Source organism: Peromyscus eremicus, chromosome 6 (assembly GCF_949786415.1).
Source record: "Peromyscus eremicus chromosome 6, PerEre_H2_v1, whole genome shotgun sequence".
In the NCBI taxonomy this organism is placed as follows: Eukaryota; Metazoa; Chordata; class Mammalia; order Rodentia; family Cricetidae; genus Peromyscus; species Peromyscus eremicus.
In genome coordinates this window covers 115345451-115368800 of record NC_081421.1, presented here as the reverse complement: position 1 = coordinate 115368800, position 23350 = coordinate 115345451, and the positions used below count along the sequence as shown (strand labels likewise).

Genomic DNA, 23350 nt, shown 5'->3' with positions numbered 1-23350 from the left:
TAGGAGACACAATCTAATACAATCTTATACCCACCTGCCTCTGTAGCTTAGTTACCCCGTGTGCCAGCCCAGCGTTTCAGCCACACGAAATACAAATGCCCTTGAAACTCATTATTGCTTCATACTTTTTGCACACCTGTTGTCCCTCATATTTAGAGTGCTTTTCCTTCTCCTTAAAAAGCCCTTTGCTTACATTTAAGACCAAACTTTGTCATCACCTCTGCTGTGGACTTGTCTCGGATGCTCCAGACAGTCACACTCCTTCCCAGGTCCCCAGGGCTGGAGAGATGGCTCGGTGTTAAGAACACTTCCTGCCTTCATGGTTCCAGAACCTATGCTGTGCAGCTCACAGCTGTCTGTAACTTCAACTCTAGGGGATCTGATGCTTTCTTATGGCCATGGCAAACGTGCATGTGTGTGCAATGTGCGTGTGTGAGTTGGTACACACACACACACACACACACACACACACACGAGTTAGTAAGCACACACATACACATATACAAATTTGACAGAAAAGTAAGGACCCCAGAAAACTTATGTAGTCGTCTGTTGATATTCACCAGTATAAGTAAATTTCATAGTTTACATAGAAAATTTTAGTTTGTTTTATTTTCCCTGTTTATTTTCGGGGGCGGGGGGTGCCACAGGGCACTTGCCACAGGACAGCTGTGGGAGTTGGTTCTCTCCTTTCACAGTGTGGGTTTCAAGGATCAAATGAGGTCATTGGTCTAGGGACAAACGCCTCCACCTGCTGAAATGTCTCACTCGTCGGAAAACTTCTTCAAATACGAATTTTAGAAAACTGTCTCATGTTAACAAATAATGTTTTGGTGTGAATAATCATCTTTCTTAAGAAAACAGAGAGTGGCATCATTTTACATTTCAGAAAATCTTTTAATATCTAGTTTAATAAAGATAGCCTGATTTTCATATTTTTTAATTCAGTCGATTCAGTTGCACTTTTTTTTGGTTGAAGTCTATAAAGAAAATCCAGGTTTATGCAAATATATAATTAGAAAAGAGAATTTCAATAACCCTTCCCAAAATTGAGGCTGTTTTTTAATACAACACTGAATTTGACAAGTGGACGTTCCAAGTGTAGAATGTGAAGCCACAGTGAACTTTCTACAGATTAAAATCCACTGATACGTTTGATGTTGTGTATGAAATTGGCCTAAATTTAGTCAGGAAGTTTTCAGGCATCTTGCATTGTTTCATACAGTGTTACATTGGACTCCCAAGGGTTAATGCATTTTGATTATACAGTATCAAAAATTCATATTCATTAACCCAACTACAGACATCATCAGCAACAGCTTGTAGGTGCTAGTAAACTGTAGGCTACTCTGTCTTAGTTAGGGTTTCCAAAATGTTCTTTCTCACTTGGAAGTTTAACTTTTACCACGGGCTACTGTGGAATCCTCTGCAGCTGCACTGTTCCTGTCTGGAGATAGCCATTTATCCCGTGCACTTCTGTAGATGGGAACTGTTGAAAAGGATTGTGGTCGCTACTTAGTAGCATCTTCCACACCCCAGATAAAGAGCTCACCCTGTCTCAGAGCGTGCCACCCGAGAGCAGAGCAGCTTTCAGGCAGGGACCACACTGACGGACACTCGGTTATTTCCTTTCAAGTGACACAGTTGACTTGTTTAAGGAAATACAACCAAGTACGGGAGTGCAGCCTCAGCAGACCACAGAGCATGTCGCTGCTGAGTGGGGCCAGTCCTTGGGCCACCGCTGGGCCACCTCCCCACATTGGGAAACGGGAAGGGAAAGCAAGCTGTTTCTGTCTAAGCTGCCCACGTTTGTTCTGCCTTCAGTCCACTAGAAAGCCCGTGACTGTATCGCCACAGTGTCCCCTGCAAGAGAGGCTAACTCTGACCTATGGAAGATTTGGTTTGGGAGGTAACTTTAGTCTGCCTGAGTCAGGTAGCAAATTTAAAAGTACTGCCTAAAAACAGATCTGAAGATCTAAATTTTCTTTGCCTAGAAGACTAAAATACTTGAACACAGGAACCAGGAGTTTGCTAATTAAAGAATTGAGCTAAAATAGCCATCCGGTATGATTATTCAGTTTTAGTTCAGATAGAATGCATGAAATCCCCAGAGTTGTCTGCATATCGTCCACACTGTATACATAGTAAATTTATGGAATCTTTTAATATTACAGTCTCCCAACATGCTACTTTCTTATATTTAAGCCAACCATTTTAATGTCTTTGAATTTCACACACACATAGTCATGTGCACACATTGGATAGTAGTGGAGATGTTGAGTTTATTTAGTAACTTTCTTGTCTTCTGGCTTGCACTCTAGTCTGGTAGAGGCATGAAGACGCAGAGTCTTGCTGAGCTATAGGGAACATGCTGTGAGTCAGGACCTGCCAGAAATAGGTACGGAATCAGAAACTTTATGAACTGAACTGCTGCATCTAATTCCTTGAGCCATAGTCTTCGTGAAAATGGGGGGTCTGATAGAGATAACTGGAGACATAACATGTGCTTGCTAGCTTTTTAAAAGTAGGCTTCAGGCAGGAAATCTAAATCATACTGTCTTAGTTTTTTGTCCTGTTGCTGTAACAAAAGCCCCTGATGAAAGCAACTTAAGGGAGAAAGGGTTTACTTGACTCACAGTTCCAGACTCGAGCCAGTCATTTCAGGGGAGTCAGGAGAGCAGGAACCTGAAGCAACTGCTCGTAGTGTCTTTGGTCAGCTGCAGAGAATGATTAGTTTACCAATGCATTCATAGTTGTTTTCAGCTCACTTTCTTCATTTCCGGTAAATAATATTTTCCCCTTTCCCTTTCCTCCCTCCAGACCCTCCCATGTACCTGTCCCCTCCCTTCCAGTACAGTGAGCAAGTCTTCTTACCTCAGTTATGCAACAGAGAGAATCCTCCATAAGAATAGCCACAGGCCAACCTAATTTAAACACACCTTTAATCCCAACATTTGGGAGGCAGAAGCAGGAAGATCTCTGTGAACTCAAGGTAGCCCAATCTACACAGTGAGATCCTGTCTTAAAAAAAAACCCAGAAACCTCACTGTCTGTCTTAGTTAGAGTTTCTATAGCTGTGAAGAGACACCATGACCATGGAAACTCTTATAAAGGAAAACATTTAATTCAGGGTTCCTTACAATTTGAGACATTTAGTCCATTACTGTCATAGTGGGAAGTACGATGGCACATAGGCAGACATGGTGCTGGAGAAGGACCATGTTCTACATCAGGATCAGCAGGCATCAGGAAGTGAACTGGCTCGAGCTTCTGAGACCTCAAAGCCCACCTCCACAGTGCCACACTTCCCCAACAAGGTCACAACTACTCCAACAAGGCCATGTGTCCTAATAGTGCCACTCCCTATGGGCCAAGCATTCAAACACATGAGTTTATGGAGGCCAAACCTATTTAAACCACCACATTCCACTTCCTGGCCCCCATAGGCTTGTAGCCATGACAGTGCAAAATGCATGTAGTCTACCTTCAAAAATCTCCATAGTCTACAACAGTCTCAAACTTTTTTAAAAGGTCAAAGTCTTTTCTGAGACTCATGCACTCTCTTAACTGTAGTGCCCTATAAAATCAAAATCAAAAAACAGATCACTTATTTCCAACATATAATGGCACAGGATATATATTACCATTCCAAAGTGGAGGAAAGGGAGGATAGTAAGGACCAAATTCTGAGCCAAAGCAAGACTGAAAACGAGGTAGGCAAACTCCAGACTCTGCGTCTCCATTCCTGATGTCAAAATACTCTTCAGATCTCAACTCCTTTCAGCTTTGTTGACTGCAACACATTTCTTCTTGGACTGGTTCCACTCCCTGTTAGCAGCTCTCCTTGGCAGGTATCCCACAGCTCTGGCATCTCCAACATCTTGGGTTCTCCTAGGCAATCCAGGCTTCACCTTCACAGCTTCACACAATAGCCTTTGTAGGCCTCCATGCAGGGACACCTCTGACACATTTGTGGCCTCAGTGGCTTTCCTTAGTCATGGAGGGAGATTCCATAGCCCCTCCTCCATGCAGGGACATTGCTGACACATGTGTTGCCTCAGCAGCTTTCCTTAGTCATGGAGGGAGATTCCATAGCCCCTCCTCCATGCAGGGACACCCCGACACGTGTGTGGCCTCAAGACTTTCCTTAGTCATGGAGGGAGATTCCATAACCCCTTTCTTCTACCCTCAACTCTAATGCCAGAACCATGTGGCTGAAGCGGCCAAGTTCTGCTGCTTGCTGGGGCTGAAACATGGCCCCCTTGTTCAGTTACCACTAGCTTTCTGTTTTCTACAGTTTCCTTTACTGCCTAAATTTGGCTGTCCTGGAACTAGCTCTGTAGACCAGGCTGGCCTGAAACTCAGAGATCCATCAGCCTCTGCCTTCTGAGTGCTGGGATTAAAGGCATACACCACCACACCTGGCTCTAAGCTTTTCTTTAATTCCTTTTCATAAGTTGGAAACTTAGCTGGGTGAGATCTTACCCTGAGATCACCACTCCCTTTTTCCATTTCTTAAGTCTGTTTATCTCCTTAAACACAGGATTTAGCTCCATTGTACTTCCTGGTACCCCCTTTCTCCTCAAATTGTACATTTTGTATTTTCTCTTGCTCATCTTGCTCCTTTTCATTATAAATCTTCCTAAGAGTAAACACTAATAACCACACAACAAAGACAATACTAAGCTATTTTGAGATTTCCTCTGCCAATGCAATTAATCCAAAACTCTTCAATTTAGCCTCAGGCAGACACTTTTGGAAAAAGGCAAAAAGCAGCCACATTCTTTACCAAAATATCATGACAATCTCTAGGCTACAACATTAATATTTTTCTCCTCTGAAACCTCTTGAGCCAGCCCCCAACAGTTCAAATCACTCTCAGCACCACTTGTCCTCCACTGCTCTTACTAGAATGGCCCATTAAGCAGCACTTAAAGCATTCAACTGCTTTTCCAATCCAAAGTTTCAAAGTCCACATTCCTCCAAACAAAAGCATAGTCAGGCCTATCACAGCAACACCCTAGTACCTTAGCAATCCCTGGTACCAGCTTCTGTCTTAGTTAGGGTTTCTGTTGCTGTGAAGAGATACTATGGTCACAGCAACTCTTTTTTTTTTTTTTAAAGATTTAATTATTTATTATGTATACACTGTTCTGCCCGCATCTATGCCTACACACCAGAAGAGGGCACCAGATTGCATTACAGATGGTTGTGAGCCACCATGTGGTTGCTGGGAATTGAACTCAGGACCTCTGGAAGAGCAGTCAGTTCTCTTAACCTCTGAGCCATCTCTCCAGCCCCCACAGCAACTCTTATAAAGAAAAGCATTTAGTTGAGACTGGCTTATAGAGGTTTAGTCCATTATCATCCACACCCTCATGCAGTCCATCTAGGGAAATGCTAAGTAATGTAATGGCCAAGGCCAAGGTTTTCCACTTACACACATAGCACATACATAAAGAAAATTCAGGGAAATGCTGAAGGGCTGTCTCACCTGTGTCATGAAAAAAATGTCTCTGTGTTCACCAGCGCTTTGTGTGTAGTATTTCTGTTATCCCCAGTCACAGTTTTTGCAACAACACTGTACACATGGTAACTCAGCCGACTACAGTGTGTTCTGAAATGCATTTGCACATGGCATGACCTTCTCAAGCTTCACCACAGCTGAAGAGAAGAATGTCATATAAAAACTACATGAAGCTTCTTATGGAGCTAAAGGTGACACATGCAGATGAGTGTGCCCCTTCTTGAGAGATAGTTATAACAAGGCAACATACAGAACTGAAAAGGGAGCAAATGATATTCAGCCAGAGGAGTAACTGGAAGGCTGGACCTCATGTGACCTTCACTGGTGGAATCAATCTAGGAGGAAGAACATTCCAGTAAAGTTACAGAGATTTGGGGTACCATAATACAGTTAAGAACCTGTGGAACAGAATAATGTGGTATGGGTGGATGCTCCAAGTAAAAAATATGCAGGACTAGTGTGTTGAGAGCACACCAGGAAGCACTCCTGAAAGGCAGGACAATGAGTGTGACCTTATTGGTGTTTTTCACTAGACATCAGAAATGACAGCTGTAACAGGATGTATGGATGGTTGTAAACCACCATGTGGGTGATGGGAACTGAACCCGGGTTCTCTGCAAGAACAAGTGCTCTGAACCACTGAACCAACTGTCCAGCTCTTACTTATCCCACCTACTTGCACCCATTTACTTCTTAACTTGTTACATTAGAAGTTTGCAAGCTGGAGAGATGAGTCAGAGGGGAAAGTACTTGCCATGCCATGTGAAAACCTGAGTCTGGCTCCCTAGCACATATGTGAAGCTGGGCACAGTGGTGCATGACTGTACTCACAGTGTCCCGTGGTGAGATGGGAACTGAAGACTTCCTGAAATCTTGTGGGCCAGGTAGCCTGGCACTCTCAGCAGTCAACAAAAGACCCTGTCTCAAACAAGACATGAGGTAAGGACTGACACCCAGGGTTGTTCTGACCTTCATACAATGCCATGGCATGTGCACGCCTACACTCACAAACACACAGACATAACAGAGATTAAGAACCTGTCTTTTAATATGAGACTTGGGTTTATGACTGACTGTTCTTTTTCTCTTTGCTACAGACCTTCGATGAGTGTGTGGCTGAGGGTGGCTCAGACTGTGCTCCGGAGAAGCTCTGGCTTCAGATCCCATTCTTCTGTGGCCACAGCTCAGAATGCTGGTAGGAAAATAAACTTAACTACACTGGTCATCTTCAGTATCTCTATAACCCATGTCTCATGAGGAAGGATGTAGTAGTCAGGACCAGGTAGAGAACTATGAGAGACTGTGCTGCACATACATCTATATCTATTTTTTCCTTTAAATGTTCTTAAAAGTTGTGTACATATCCTCACAGTGTATTTTATCAAATGCAGTTATTATTTTGGTTTTGGCATTCTGTTTTACTGTATTCCAGCAGAGACCTTAGAGGTCAGAGGTCATTCCATAAACCTTATTTTATCTTAAGCTTTCTGCTTCAAGTAGATCAAATAAAGCTGGTTTGTGAGCAAAGTACTACCTGGTTTTATTGTTAAACTTATTTTGAGTTTAAGAGTATCCAACAATATTCTTAGAGAGTTATAATTTAGTCTGCTAATAAACATGAAGTACAAAAGAGATTTTACTTCTAATAAAAAAACTTCCTCAGAATGTTCTGTGTTCAAGTTTTTTAAATAATTGTACATATTTATTTCTTCTAGTCTACCATTTATTTTGAGGTGCTAAGGATCAGATGTAGTGAGCACTTGTTCCACCTCTGACCTTGAGATACCAGCCCCTAGGCCGTGGCCTCTGAGCTAGCTTAAGACCTGAGGGGCACATACGCAGTCCCCACACAAGGCCCTGGGTCCAATGCCTGGCAAGGTCAGTCGTTAGAGCATGGGACCCTTAATCCCAGGGTGGTGAATTCATGCCCCACGTTGTGCGCCAGATTTTGCAGATAATCCACAGATACTGGTAAAGGAACTATTTCTTAAAAATATATTTATATCGAGGAGAACAACTCACTAAACAGGGTAAGGCAAATCTGTTGCAGAGTTCTGGAAGGCTGATGGTCAGTCCCACGCTGCTTTTGCCACCTGAGTCAGTCCCCACCGTTCAAGCCCATGAAGGAGAGAAGAGAAGGGGCCTGTATATGTGTCCCTCAGCTCTTAAGCTAGCCCAGAGGCTATGCTCCAGGGTCTGGTATCTCAAGGTCCTAGGTGGAACAGGTACCCACTACAATCAGATTTGGGCCTTTGCACACACTGGGCAAGTACTGGGTCACTGGGCTGCATACCCAGCTCTTCAGCTAGCCTGAACTTGAGCCTCTCCTATATCAGGTTCTCCAGTGCTGGAAATACATTTAGATGCTGTCATATCTGGTTATTCAGTCGTTTTGATAGAAAATGCAACAACAGAAAATCCATTCAAAATTAGTATTTTCTTAAATTATACTGGGAAATTCAAAGGATTTCTTAATTATTTGAGCTGTATAGATTGACATAAAGTCCAAGGTCCTGCTTTTAGACTGCTTCAAAGCATCATTGTAATAAGAGAATTGGAAGCATTAGAAGAGTATCCTTTAAGGTTTTAGCCATTGCTTCTGAAAAGGAACCCACTCCTATGCCCCAAATATGGCTGAGCACTTGTTCTTTGTAAATAAAGCTTTATTAGAACACAACTACTAATGTTGGTGCATTTACTGTCTGCTGAGATAGCAGAGTTGAATAATTGTGATTTAAATCGTGTAGCCTGCAAAGCCTAAAATATTTAGTGTCTGCCTCTTACATAAAAAGCTTGCCAGGCCCTGCTTTTAAATAATAAAAAGTACTGTTTAGTTGAGTTTTAATTAGAGAGGATAGTTCATTTATTTCATACACAATGAAGTATATTGGGAACATTAGAAATCAACTAATCCACTTCGTCAACCCCTCCCACTTAGGTTTTTTAGAGATAAGACTCTCTTGTAGCACAGGCTGGCCTTGAACTCTTGACCCTCCTGTCTCCCTCCCAAGTGCCAGGATAACAGGTATGTACTACACACCCAGTTTCTTGGTTTGTGGTTTTGACTTTAATAGTTGAGGAAACAAAAAGAAGTGCAGCCACCACCGCAGGGTCACATTGGCACTTAAAATGCAGAGCTGGAGCGAAGTGGAGAGAATGTGGTGCTAATTAGTTCCCAGAAGTATTGTCTGATTAGGATGAAACCTGTTAACGCATTAGCTGACACTGTAAACAAAAGGAATTTTAGTAGAGCTATCTCTTACCTATTTCTATTTCTCGGGATTTCAGGAAACACTAAAGCTTATAGAAGGAAAAGAAACAGAGTTTACAAATTAAGATAGACACTAAACACAAATTGCTTCGACTTTACCATAGGGGTTCTCAGAATGAACAAAGTTTGAGAATAGTTTTAAAACATGAATGCACACTAAGTAAAAAAAGAGAATATATGATACAAATGTCTATATTTAAAACTGACTTAAAGTTTGCTCTTATTAGGAACCCTTTAGGAGAGCCTAAGTAACTATGAAGGCGCGGATTGGGTGTGGAAGCAAAGGAGGATGCCACTGTGATGAGTGTTGAAGCTGTGGCTGTGTGTGTTCACCTACCTGTTTCCTCCATAACCTGGAGGGTCAGAAGCATGAGAACATTTAGTCCATTTCACAGCCGAGTTTTGAATTCCTTGTCTGTGGTTTCAGGAATGTGGGAAGCAGATGGGCTATGGATCAAGCTAAGTATAACCTAGTTAATGAGTACTTCCTGGTGGGAGTGACTGAAGAGCTGGAAGACTTCATCATGTTACTGGAGGCAGCCCTGCCCCGCTTTTTCCGGGGTGCCACAGACCTCTATCGTACAGGTATGTACATGGTAGGGTTCTCTCTGAAGTTGTCCTAACTTGTTTGTTTGTCTACAAGTTGACTCTATAGTAAACTAGACTACAGTTCTAGAGGAGGGTCAGGTGCGAGTGCTGAACACAGGCGCAGCTGTGCTGTGTCTGCTCTAGTTTATCTGAAAGGATACTTCCGGACCTTTGTGAGTCAGTCAAATACTGGTAGTTTTTCCTTTTAGTTGTTTAGTAGCATGCCATCACTCACACCTTCTTAGAGTTTGCACCTGCCCTCAGTTCTCCGTGATTGTAGCAAGTATAGCTGGTGGGAAATTAGAATTAAGTTTGGTGACACGTGTTTTGTCATATTTTTTTTTTAATGAACAAGGGCTAGTAAGATGGCTCTACAAGGTGAAAACGCTACATGAGCATAATGACCTGAGTTTGATGCCCAGATCCCCAGAACCTGTGATGGAAGCAGATGACCGAGGCCAGGAGGCTTTCCTCTGACCTCCGCATGCACACTCACACACACTGGTGTTTTGTTTTGTTTGTTTTCAGTTAAAAAAATAAGGAAATGGGCCTTAGAGCAGTGTGAGAGGGATGGCCTCCCCTTACTGAGTGTTGACCCTTACGTTTACTGTGCGAGCCACAAGCATTTATCTTCTCACAGAGTGAGCCTCTGCTAATGTTGGGTTTCTGGGTTTTGCTGGGTTGGATTAATGTCAGAAGGCAGTGTGTTACTTGCCCTTCAGTGCGTCATAGTAACATAAGCCATTTTTTTTTTCAAGTGAAGAGGCATTGTCTGTAAGAATTATTTCCTTTTCTTATCTTTCCATTGTAAGTAGGAAAGAAATCCCACCTGAGGAAAACCACAGAGAAGAAACTGCCCACTAAGCAGACCATCGCGAAGCTGCAGCAGTCCGACATCTGGAAGATGGAGAACGAGTTCTATGAGTTCGCGCTGGAGCAGTTCCAGTTCATCAGAGCCCACGCCGTCCGGGAGAAGGACGGAGACCTCTACATCCTGGCCCAGAACTTTTTCTATGAAAAGATTTACCCGAAGTCGAACTGAGTGCGCGTGGCCAAAGCAGTGTTGAGCCTGGGCGCGGCTCCGCTGTCACCTCCAGCCTCCTCAGCTTCTTTGCTGACACTATGTCAGCCGCTCTCACTGGGCTGAGTTAGGGACAGACGGGAATGTCAAGAAACCAGATGCTGAGTGGGAGTCAGTGTTCTAAGGAGAGTTTAAGTTTAAGGCATTGTTATTTTTGTTATTTTGTTTTCATTTTTGTGGTAGTTGTGATCTCCTCTCAGTGAGGGGGATCTTACATCATCTAAAATACACACATGCCGGTTTAGTCAGAAGGCTGAACACCGTTTCAGAAGAGGTTCTTGATTCCCTTGCTTTTGATAGTGCATTTCTTCACCTTCTTTGGATGAAGATAAATCTGTTTGCCACTTCACCTTCTGGAGGTTTGTGTTGCACAGTTCTGCTGGAGCGTGCTAATAACTGTTTGCCAGGGTCTGATTTGTTTTTGTGAACTGTGCCTCACAAAATTTATTGGAATGTTTGATCATGTTTTCTCAGAACTATTTCTGCTGTAGTTGGGTTTGCCCGTATTTATGTAGGCTTTATTTCATTTTATTTTTTTGAATGATAATTAGTGTTAAAGAAATCAGCTTAAAACCATGAATAATACTATAAAAAGACAAAACAGTTAAAGCAGTATTCCTGATTCCTGTCCCCAGTATCGAATATTGGGGCGGTATTTCTAAGAATGTTGACAACATTATCTGAGGCTTTCTTAATGATTTCCACATATTAATATCAAAAAGTTGAGTTTAGTATTTGTTTCTCCATGGCTTATCTGTAACCCAGTACACTGAAGTATCGGTGATTCCATATGGCGACTCCATCAGTGAGCTGTGATCAGTGAGCTGTAATGTGGGTAGGATTTTCCTACTTCTGAACTTTTACCTGTAGACTATTTTTACTATGGTGCTTTATAATGTGTTTTAAAGCATTGCATTTACAAAAGAAAAAAGGAAAATGCTGTAAATATTGCATATTTTATGTATTTGGACCAAAAAGTTACAAGAAAGTAGACAAAAGTGGTTTTGCACCAATTTTATTATGTCGAGTAAAGTCATCAGACCTCCTATTCTTGTATTTCTCCTTTAACTTTACTGTTGTGAAGTCACTGAGCTAATGAGCTAATGTAGCCTTTCAATTTTGATAGAGAACATCACTCACCCCCGAGGTGGCAGTCGTGATATTGGAAAGAGTATTAGATGGTCTGAGCATTTGATTTCCGGTTCCAGCCTGCTGTGCCCCCTTCACAGGGCTGTTGTGAGGACTAAGGTGGCATGGTGAGAGCACTTTGGAACTGTCAGGTGGTGGTTGAATGGAAGTGTCTCTCTAACATAGTTTCATACTACCCATTCTTTTAACAACAAAAAGGGAAAATCCACTTTTAAGCTTTATGAGAAAAAAAACTTTATCTTGATATAAATTTGTGTTTGATAAATCTCCTCTCAGTGTTTTATCTTCCATGTTTCAGTGACTGTTGAAATGTGAATACCTGTGAACTCTAGTGACTCAGGATCTTCAGAAGCTGAGGAGGAGGAAAAACCTTCTGCAAACGTGGAAGATGTTCCTGTTTTCACTTGACCTTGTCATTCACAAATGGCGGCTATTTTACACCTCTGGTTTTTAAAGTGTGTTTTGTAGAGCTTAATTTCCTATTCATTCTTCACCTTCTCCCTCTTCAGATTCAGAATTTAGATTCCTCTCAGACTTTTTAATGGAGTAATTATTTCTATGTCTGGTCTAACTGTTTCTGAACAGGACCTCATCAAACAAAGCATTTTCAACAGAAGGCTTTAAAGGTTATTTATTGTGTAACAAGAGGAGCAAAGGACACCACGTATCAGAAAGCACTTACAGAGACTAAAGGGAGGACAGTGTCACCCCGCCCCCAATATGAAAATACTAAGAGAACATAGCAGCATTTCCCCTTGCCTCTCTATCCCCACTTCCCATTGGAAGTTTCTAGGGATCCGCTAAAAACAAGTTGGCTTTTTGCCCAAAGCCACTTCTAGGCAGGCATTTGGCTGTTGAGTAAATCTGAGGTTATTCTTGGGAGTCAAAGCAAAATCTTTTAGGTAATTAGGGTAGCACTTAGTACACTAGCTGGCATTCCATAAACTGTTCTTGTAAAAGACTGGAGTAAATATGTCAGCTGTCTGTCACAGCCACTCAATTCTCATTGTTGCAAAGAAGCTTCACAGACAATATAAGACCAATGACCATGATTATAGCCCAGTTAAACCTTAATTTACAAAACGGACAACATGCTAGATACAGACCATGAGCTGCAGGCCCCTGCACTGTGAGGAATCGTCACGGAGAAGCCATGTCTGTGTCTGCACCAAGTGCCCCAGTGAGTTTCTCTACAACCCAAAGCTCTCAGATTATGACCCAAAAACTGCTTCTGACTCAGTTTCTCCCGTGGATCCTTCCATTTTATATATATCGCTTCCAGGTGACCATATTTTCCCAATTTACCAGGTCAAAATCAGAACATTATTTCTTTTTGGAGTGAGTGGGTTCAAAGTGTCCTTTCCAAGGACTGAGAAAGGGGTAGATTTACTTCTGTTTGATTCAGTATAGTCCTAGGAGTCTGAGTCCTTAGAGTATATAACTTTATAATCAAATAAATAGAACCACTGAGACAATGTGTATTTTTTAAACGTGGCAAATGTGCTTTTCCTTTTCCTTTTTTTTTTTTAGCCTTTGTGTTTTTTCAGTGATTTGACCATAGGGAGATTGTTTTTATATGATAGTAAAACAAATTAACAACTTTGAATTTTGAAGATAATGTATATGTGTATATGTATCTATATATCTACGTTTATTTCCTACAAGACAAGAGGTAGCTTTGTGTTCAACTTGTACCAACTGTTTTCTTATTGCTGTGAATGGCAACTGTTGATAAATCATTGTGTTTTAAAATGTGGCGGGGAGGATATATTTTGATTTTTACCCGCTTTAATCTGTAAAGTGTCACTTAAATATAACTGATAGCAACACTTGAAGTACTGCATGGGAGCTGCTTCTGTGTCCCCATTACAGTCATACGGTCTCCAATCCTGCTGCTTCTGGACTCCTCATGATTGGATTCAAACCACCCAAACCCACAAAACTGAAAGTTACAGACCTTTTCAATGCTTAGCTTTACTTTCTCTTCTGAGTATTCAGCTAATGCCTATAATTTGAACTCTATTGATCATCCTCATTATATGTCCTGTTGGAAATCCCTAAAATTGTTAGCTCCATCAGGGAATTTACCAGAGTATTTTGATGTTGTATTTGCATAGTTAGATACAAAATAGTTTGTAGATGACAATTCTCTCTTTTTTAATAAAATGAAATTTGCTAAAAATCTAAAAGCACTAGAGAGCTTAACTAAAGCCCAGTTCCCTGTATATACAAAGCTGGTGTTTGAACTTACGTTGAAATTGTGTTCAGAGGCCGTCTATGTTGCCGTCATCTTCAGACATTGCTGTGGCCCAGGAGCCTTTATTATGGGAATGTCCGGCACCTAAGCCTTCTGTGAAACTTGTCTTGAGGAGGCTCAGAAGCTTCTGCTCCGTTGTGCATTAGTGCAGTTGCTGTTGAGTCTTGGCGTCCATACTCCGGGCAGAGTTCTGTGTGTGAGGCAAACTGCTCTGTGCACAGTCAGTCTCCTGCCAGGAAAGCCGCAGGTTCCCAAATGTCCTAACATCAGGACTGCAGCTTCCTTTCTGATTTCCTGGGGCAGGAATTTGAGGAACTGGGTGATCGATCGTTTGGTCAGATTCATCCTATACTTAAAGGTTGTGTGGCCTGGTGACCTTTGCAGTGCTGTTTATGAAATAGACCCTGATGGTTACGATCTGCTAAAAATGAATTCTGGTGCTCACATGACATGCCGAACCTGTCTGTTGAGAGTGAAGTGTGTTTTAATGAAACAGACAAGGAAGATTTTAACTCTAGCTAATGAGTGCCTGCCTGCCCCCAACTTTTGGGGAAATGTTCCTCCTCTCTCCCCCTCTCCCCTCTGTTCCGTTCCCTCTCTCCTCCCCCACTCCCTGCCCTCTCTACTCACCAGTATCATTTATGCTGGACTTCCCAACATGAAGCCATTTTGCCGTGGCTCTTGGAAGATAACTGCCCCTTTCCTCGGCATTCTTGCGGCCTTTTGCTGGTGAAGAGTTTCAGTTCACTACCTGGAGCAAAAGCTGTCAGATCAACACTGTGAGAAGGAGGAATGTGGCTTGGTATCCTGACTTAATTTTTTTTCCTGCTGCATTGATGCTGAGGGACAGTTTCCAAGGTGACTTGGTGTTCAGTGTTACCTGAGATCTCAGATAGTGTCACCAGAAAGTCCTGCAACACCACCAGTCTGCAGTGCTTTCCTAGCCGAATCTTTGAACTTTGTATGTGTATTGACTTCCATTTCCTTTGCATGTATTAGTCATTGGTGCTGACATGTCAATAGGAAATTTATAAGGTGTACTTAGGTATACAGGTAACAAGAGGAAAAAGTGAAATGGGACCAGCTGTTCAGATAAGAGGAAATGGGAGGGTGGATCTGGTCAGCGCTTTCAGAACCTTGTCTTCAGAGTGTGACATGGCCTTCATATCTTGAAACAGCCACAGTACCACCACAAGAGGCCCTCACAAGTTCAGGCATTTTGTTCTTTGTTGTTGTTGTTATTTTTGAAGATTTATTAGTTTTAATTGCAGTACTTGGGAGTTCGAAGCTATCCTGGTTGACAGAGAAAGTTCCAGGACAGCCAGGACTCCATAGTAAGATCCTGTCTTGAAAAAGTCAAAACCAAAAACTAAAATAAAGATTTATTAATTGTGTCTAGTATGGTGGTGCATGACTCTAATTCCCTGTGATTCCAGCACTTGGAAAGCAGAGGCAGGTGGAGCTCTGAGTTCAAGGCCATCCTGGTCTACATAGAGAGTTCCAGAACAACTAGGGCTACAGAGTAAGACTTTTTTTATGTGTGGGTGTTTTGCCTGAATGTATTATGTGCACCATGTGCATGTCTGGTGTCCACAAAGGCCAGAAGAGGCTATCAGGTCCCCTGGAACTGGTGTTAAGGATGGTTATGAGCCACCATGTGAGTGCTGGGAATTGAACCAGTGTCCTCTGCAAGAACAAGTGCCTTTAATCCCTAAGCCATCTCTCAGGACTGATACCTTGCCATTAAATAAAAAATAATAAGACTTCTTTATTTTGTGCATCTCTCTCTCCTCTCCTCTCCCCTCTCCTCCCTCCCTCCCTCCCTCTCTCCCTCCCTCCCTCCCTCTCCCTCTCTCCCTCCCTCTCCCTCTCCCTCTCTCTCTCTCTCTCTCTCTCTCTCTCTCTCTCTCTCTCTCTCTCTCTCTCTCTCTCTCTCCCTCCTCTCTCTCCTCTCTCTCCTCTCTCTCCTCTCTCTCTCTCTCGTGTGTTGTTGTGCCTGAGTAGGTCAGAAGAGGGCATCAGATGCCCAGGAACTGAAGTTTGCAGATAGTTAGTTCTAAGCTACCATGTGGGTGCTGGGAATTGGGTCCTCTCCAAAAGCAGCAAGTGCCGTTAACCCTCATTTGTCTCTCCAGTCCCAGGATCACACTTTGAACATGACTCCTTGGAGGGAGTGAGGAGAGGATGACTGGAGCCTCACCTGAGAGTCTGGGCTCTCCCTTTCCAATCACCCCATCCCGGCTGTGTGTAGTCTTGGGAGACAGTGGCACACATGGGAGGTAGAGTGTCATCTGCAGAGGGAACCCTGACCATACAGCCTTGAACGGTCATCCATATTGGGGCTGGACTTCTGGCTGGTCCCAGGGTTTGTTGGTCTCCCAGGCTGCTGTAAGAAAGCTCGGTGAATTCACTGGTTCACCAAGCCCTCTCTTGGATTTGGAGTTTCAGCTCCAAAGTAATGTAAGCAATAAGAAACACAGAAGCAATATACCCAGTCCTAATCTCCCTGGTGAGCAGAGTTCTCACCTTGTTACCAAGTCAACTTAGAATATACTCTAATGAGCTAGGCTGTGGTCACGCGTGCCTTTAATCCCAGCACTCGGGAGGCAGAGCCAGGCACATCTCTGTGAGTTCGAGGCCAGCCTGGTCTACAGAGTGAGATCCAGGAAAAGCAAAGAAGCTACACAGAGAAACCCTGTCTCGGAAAACAAACAAACAAAAAAAAAATATATATATATATATATATATATATATATATACTCTAATGAATGTTACAATCTGGTCGTTAGAATAATGTGGAGCCAATGTGCAAATGAGCCCAGTACCTAACAGTTCAAATGTTGATTTCACAAACATGAGTTGACCTGACTGGGTATTTCATGTAGCATCCCTAAGATTTAAAGTGTGTGTGGCAATGACAGTTTTCATATATGGTGTTGAATCTGAAGGTCCTCTAGATAATGTAGCCAGATTGGGTCATAAGAAATGTAGAGCATTTTTGGTATTCTATACTGTTCCATGTTTTTAAGATTCTCTTAATACTGACTAGCTGAAAAAAGGAAAAAAAAAATTCTAGATAACCAACCTCACCAGTAATTTCATTTGAAGTAGGCCAAGCTCTCAGAAAATGGCTGAGAGGGAATAAGTGGAGGACTGTTCAAAGAAGAGTAACCAGGGACTTATTTTCTCCCCTTTTAAAGTAATTTAAAATTCTCCAGGGGATTAGTAAATTAGGTCTCTCGGCATAGTGTGGTAATCTGATCAGAATATGGAGACTCTAAACAGTGGAGCTGTTGATCCATCCTTGGCCTGTTTAGAGGAGGCTGTGGATATTAAACGCTCTCATACTTAGCCTGTTTCTGTCATCATTTTGTCCTGGGGCTCTTTAAAGAAGCCCTCAGACAGGAGCAGTCTAAAGCCAGCCGGTTAATTCTGCTCCTGTGCAGGATGGCTCCGCGTGGTCCTTGAACGGCAGATGCAAACCCAGGTGGAATTAGCTGTCCTCCCGGCTGCAGTACTGCAGTAAGACAGTCTGCGATGTTTGATACGGATCTTCTGAGTGGACAAGATGAGATTAGATTGGTCTCTCTGGGAGCCAGCATTATTCATTTTGTAAGAAAGTTCTGTTGGAGGCCCGAGGACTGCCAGGAGCAAAGTAGAAACAGTCTGGCTTTCTCCTCTTATCAAGATCCACAGCCGGTTCCGCACTGAGCGGTAGAACAGACCATGGTAAAAGGATTTGAATAATGAATTGGAACAGAAGCCAAGGAGGAGGTCCCTGCCACCCACGATTGCAATATGAACTTCTTGTGTTACAACTCTATTTCCATTTTTTTTTTTTTTGTCGTAATGTATGACAAAAGGTTGGCATCTCCAACACCGAGTTACTGGTGGTTTTTTGTGTTTATTTTTAATAGTCCTACTATGTGCTGGGCACTGCAATCCAGACTCTACACCATGCCCCTTAACGTTTATAATAATCATATTTACTCCAGTGTGATTGGACCTTTCACATCCTTGCAGTCCATTCTCATGGAAGAGGAATTCCACTGTCCTCATTTTACAACTGCTGTCAAACAAGGTGGTTTCTGCCCTGCTTGTTATGTTCAGGCCCTTGAGAGTGTAAGGACTATAATCCTGGCCACATCAGTATCTCCTGGGAATTCATGCCCAAACATAAGAATCCCCCACCCGTCAGGTGGTTCTGACCCTGGCTGAAGTCCAAGAACTACTGGATCAGAACAGCAATTCAAATGTGAAAACTTGAAGTCTAGCAAGTTTAAGCTAGCTGGTTAAATAACTAAGGCTGCTCGTAGCAGACGTAATGAGTTAAGACGTGAACCCAGATATATCTGGTTCTAGTATCATCTGTTTCCAGCTCGGGCCTGCTGTACAGGCTACAGTCCATCTTATTATATTGTATTCTTGGCACTAGCTTCTTAAAACGAGTTGGTGAGAAAGAAAGCAAGTAATTAAAAATGTCTCTGTGTTCTTTTAGGGCGATTTATAAATTCCACCTTTTCTTATGAGTTGGGATAGACCCCAAGCAGTTTCTAGAACATCTATGGAAGGCCAGGCAGCTAGCCAAGGACACAGCGACCACTCGTTGCTGTAAGCACATCACACTCATGTCTTCCCTGTGGTGGGTAAGGCTCTGGTGTCCCTTTGCTGCTATACCAACTACTTGACTGTGGTGGATTTGGTGGCCTGACTTCGGCCGTATTCATAGAGTTCTGAGTTGACAGCATGAGGTCTAGAGCTGCTTGGAAATGCTGCTGCTGTCCTCACTGGCTGGCTTTCTCGGCTGTGGTCACAGTGAGTCTTACAGCCACGTGGCTCACACAGACGTACTCCCCTGGTTCTCTCACGAATTTCATCTGCCTTTGTTTTTTGTTTTGTTTTTGTTGTTTGGTTGGATTTGTTTGTTTGTTTGTTTCTTATATGAAAGCCTACAATCTGAGGCTTAGTCCATAGCTCAAGGAGCTGCCAGGTAACTCAAAGCTGCTCCCATTCCACAACCGACAGGCTCCCTTCCACATGTTCTCAGGAGAGATCACAGAGAGGCAAGCCACCCCAGGAGCAGTGTCTGCCAAGCATGTTCTTGAGAGAGGAGAGTTGTTTGACCGTGTGGAGAACCCTTCTCGTGTGCTATCAGCATTCCAAGTGCTATGCCTTTAACATCTCACTCCAAGATCTTCATCTTCTGAGGAACATACAGCATCCACCACATTTGACAGGAAAACCGGGATCGCACAAGGCTGGACACTTTCTCAGTCACATTGTAGAAAGCGGTGGAGGCAAATTTCAAACCCAGGTTCTGGCCACAAGCTTGTAATTCTCCACCATTGTGCCATACAGGTCTGGCAGCCAGGAGGAGCAGTGAGGACATTTGTTCTGAAAGTTCCCACATGTCTTTTTTGCCTCAACCCCACAGAGCTTGGCAACAGAAGTAGGACCAGTGCTGTGGCACTTAGTTGTATGGGTCCCAGCCGGGAGTGTAGCTCAGAGCTGTCCTCCAACCAGAAGGAATGGGATCCAGAGAACATGTGGGTCACTTTTCTTGTCATCTTCTTTCTAGTCTGTTTCTAACTTCACACATCATCCTCGGGTAAGTATATTGTACCATTATTCTGGCTGCTGTCTGATACTGAGATTCAGGGCAGGGAAAGGACTCTGTGCCCTAGTCTACTGAGGGCTGGGGTGGGGGTCAGGTCCCAGCTCCTGATTCCCGGGGTCAGTTTAGGAATTCTCTCAGTGCTCCAGTTTTGTCAGGATCTCTACATTCAGAACTTAGCTTTGCATCACAGCCATCATGGCAGGAGGCTGCTCTCAGAGCTGGGAGGTACTGAGGACCTGGGCACTGCATGAAGTAAACTGGGCCCAGCTTCAATGTGGTCAGCCGGCTGAGTGCCTGTGACCCAGAGGCCCTCCCGGGTGTCTGCTGTCTCCTCACTCTCCTGTGTAGCCTACTGCTGTCTCATCACATGACCAAGGGTCTTTGAAAAGAGAAGTCTCAAGAGACCCATACTACCTAACCTCCTCAAGGAGGGCAGGGAGAGAGGAATTTAACCATGCTCAGGAATCAGGCATCTGCCTTTGGGGTATCCAAGCACCCTAGAGCAGGGAAGGGTGGCCCAGTGGCCAGTGAGTAGGAACAACTCCTGTCCCAGAAACCTTTATGGGTTTAGTGGTGATTTCCCAGCTACTCTCTGGCCAGCAGAACTGATGCCTCTGAGTCACACAGAGCTTCCCATTTAGTCACTTAGGCCTCTGGAGTCCGGGTGGCCAAGGCTTCCTGCCAACCCCACTTCTGCTAATAGCAGTACTATTAGAGTGGCTTTTGTACTTAAATTTCCTTTCTTCCAGCAGCCCTAAGGTCTTTAACAAATGCAAGAGTGATGCTGTAGGCCCCAAATTAGAAACTGAAGGAAAATAGACACTTCGTTCCAAGACTACCCCTTCAATGGCTTGGCCTACTTGCTTTCAAGGCCGGATCTTTAAAGATTTATAAACCTGGGTGGTGAATGGGGTGGATAAAAGGAGCCTCGAGGCTTTCTTGTTGCTTCATGCCCCCTTTCAGCTTTTAGCATCCCTTTGTGTGATTTTGCAGCTGAGCATCTTTGGTGTTGCATCTGGATGAGCTAATGACTGGATCTGAGAAGTCCTGTTCAACATGTGTGTCTGAGGATGTGCACACAGGAGTAAGAGGAGGGTGCCTATATCCTGCTCTGTCACTCTCTGCCTCATTCTTTCAAGACAGCATCTCTCTGAACCTGGGGGACGGGTAGGTTGGTGACCAGCAAGTCCCAGCAACCCTTCTGTTTCCACCTTCTCACAGTACAGAGGTCACAAGCATGCATGGTACCACACACAGCATTTTGTTTTTTTAAAAACATAGGTTCTGGAGATTTGAACCTAGGTCCTTATGCCTGCACAGTAAACACTTTCTAAGCCATCTCCCCAACATACCCCCTCTCATCTCCCTCTGACTGTTGCTGATCCTATGCTTCTCCCCAAATAGTCGCCTCTTCTCCTTCCATTCCTACTTTATGTGTCCTGTGTAGGGCTGTGCACTCAACAGTCATTTCTAGGCACAGTGGCAGGTGATGAGTCTCTGAAGAGTTGCCCACTGCAAAGAAGAAGCTTCTCAGCAGAGCCGACAGGAGCACTGAGCTTGGGCAGAAACACATATTTAGAAGGCAGATTGATGAGCCTATCACTGCCCTGCTCATGTGCAGGTCTACCAGATGCTCCTAAGGCCAGCTTGTCACATGGCTGAGGACAGACAAGAACACCAGATGCCTTGAAGGACAGTGTCAGTCTAAAAGGCAAGACTGATGTTTGGACTCCATGCTTCGACATCTGTGACAATCTCGGGGCGATGCAGACCACCTTCCTTTCTGTGCCCAGTGGTATTGGTCCAGAAGGGGAGAGGAGTACCAGAGGTTCTCTTTCAAGAAGGCTTGGCCACGGCCTTCAAGTCGTTCAACGCTGAGGAAAGAGTGTTGACGTCAAAGTCAGTGATACAGCTTCCAGCTCTGTTTTCCACAGTGCCTACAGGGCTTTGTTTTCTTTCTGTTGGGAGAGAGAGTGCCGCTTATATGAGTTGGGCATCCCAGTTGGAAAATCTGAACTTGGAAATGCTTCATAATTGAAATATATTTAAGCACATATGCCATGCTGCACACTGTAAATTCTAAAGGAGTGCCTTATATGTCAGTTATTGAAAGAGACAGACTTGGATCAGTGTCTCTATTCTGTCACCTGCCACGTTACTTTTGGAAAAGTGCTAATTTGTTTACTTGTCCTACAAAAAGTCAAGGCCAAACCTTACTTGACCTTATGAACAGACTAAATGATGTCACATCTATAAGATTCTTTAGAGAATTGTGAATGAGCTAAAGGACTCAGTATTGATGTCTCCTAATGCCTCCCTATCAAGGATGTCCAGCCTTTTGATATTGTGACATGACATCATCACCTACAAAGTTCATGCTCAAGAGCCAGGAAATCAGCCTGGCATAGTAGTGGACACCTTGAACCCCAGCACTTGAGAGGCAGAGGCAGATCTATCTCTGTTCCAGGCCAGCCTGGGCTGCATAGTAAGATAGTGAGACCCTGTCTCGAAACAAGCAAACAAATAGAACCATACAATCCAATCACAAAACAAAGCAAAATAATAATAATAATAATAATAATAATAATAATAATAACAAAATAAAGTACAGTTTTTTTAGTTTTGTTTGCTTTTTAATTGTTCTGATTTTTGAGATAGGGTCTCTCTCTCTAGCTCTGAATGTCCTGGAACTTGCTATGTAGGCCAGTCTGGCCTCAAACTCAGATATCAACCTACCTCAGCCTTCCGAGTACCAGGATTAAAGACGTGCCATCATGCCTAGCCAAAAACCTTAAGGTTTTAAGTAAATTTATGATTTTGTGTTGGGTCTCATTCATAGCAACCTGTGGCTGCAGGTTACACACACCTGCTGGATCATGTCTGCCTGTCTTACTCATTAATGACCAATGGGCCATCAATGGGCCAGTTCTGACCATGTTGACAAGTTCCTCATCTAACTATCTAACCTCAGTATCATCTCTGTGTATAGGCAGGTACTCCCCAAACACATAAACTGTGGATGCACTAAATTTTTTGGTTCTTCAGTTTCTCTAACTGGACAGTAATATTAAAAGCAAGCAAAAAAGAACATTCCGGGCTCTGAAGAGAGCTCCTGGGACAGAATCTATTGTTAATTGGAAAATAAATAGCTCTCCCTGAGCTAACTCCTCCTTTCAAGGACCCCCCGTGAGGTGGGCTGAGAGACAGTTACAGCTCCTTTGAGGATAATAGTGACTGCCCCTAATGCTTTGGGGGAGATAAATGAGACAATACACTTGACAGCTTTTAAGCTCTCCTGAGAAGGATACCCTTGAAATCCAGGATCCAGGTGTGCTCTGTTTGACTTGTGAATTTGGGGGACCTTATGAAAATGTGAACCTACCAAACAGGCAAATTAAAGGGTGAAAATTAGCATCACAAACAGCCTCTTGGCTTGACAAAAGATCCACAGCAGGATCCCTTTAAGTAGCCAGCTCCCCTGGTGCATTTAAAATATGACTCAATTTACAAAAATTTTGATTTACATATACTCAGGCAGGAGCAGTCTATTACGAGAGGAGAAGCACATATGTTTTCTATAATAAAGATCGATAACTGTGGGATTTTAAAAATACAAAACAATTATTCTCATCATCTCAGTCGTGCAGTTAACACTTCCAGTGCCAGGAAGCGTCTCTGAAAGCCACAGCTGTTGCTGAGGAGGTGGCAAGGCAGAGTGGCATGGAAAACTGGGCTGCCGCCTGGTTGAAACAAATACCTGGCTCGAGGTTGCTCCTAAACTCAACGTTATATGCTGCTCCTAATTAGGCTAAAGTATTTCCCAGTTAATAGAAGATGAAAAATCAGTAATGGGGGATCTC

The 23350-nt window shown here is 43.4% G+C and overlaps 1 protein-coding gene across 2 annotated transcripts in view; it reads left to right on the top strand.

Annotated features, from left to right (window-relative positions):
• The window catches only part of Hs2st1 (heparan sulfate 2-O-sulfotransferase 1), a 153020-nt gene extending 141505 nt beyond the window's left edge, over positions 1–11515 (top strand). Inside the window, exons 5-7 of one of the 2 annotated variants that reach the window (XM_059266373.1) lie at positions 6625–6722; positions 9226–9383; positions 10199–11515. In XM_059266373.1, the coding sequence (XP_059122356.1) occupies positions 6625–6722; positions 9226–9383; positions 10199–10428 (486 nt within the window). In that variant the 3' untranslated portion in view covers positions 10429–11515. The remainder of the gene's footprint in view (positions 1–6624; positions 6723–9225; positions 9384–10198) is intronic. The other variant, XM_059266374.1, reaches the window with a different exon arrangement.
• The last annotated feature ends 11835 nt before the right edge of the window (positions 11516–23350 follow it).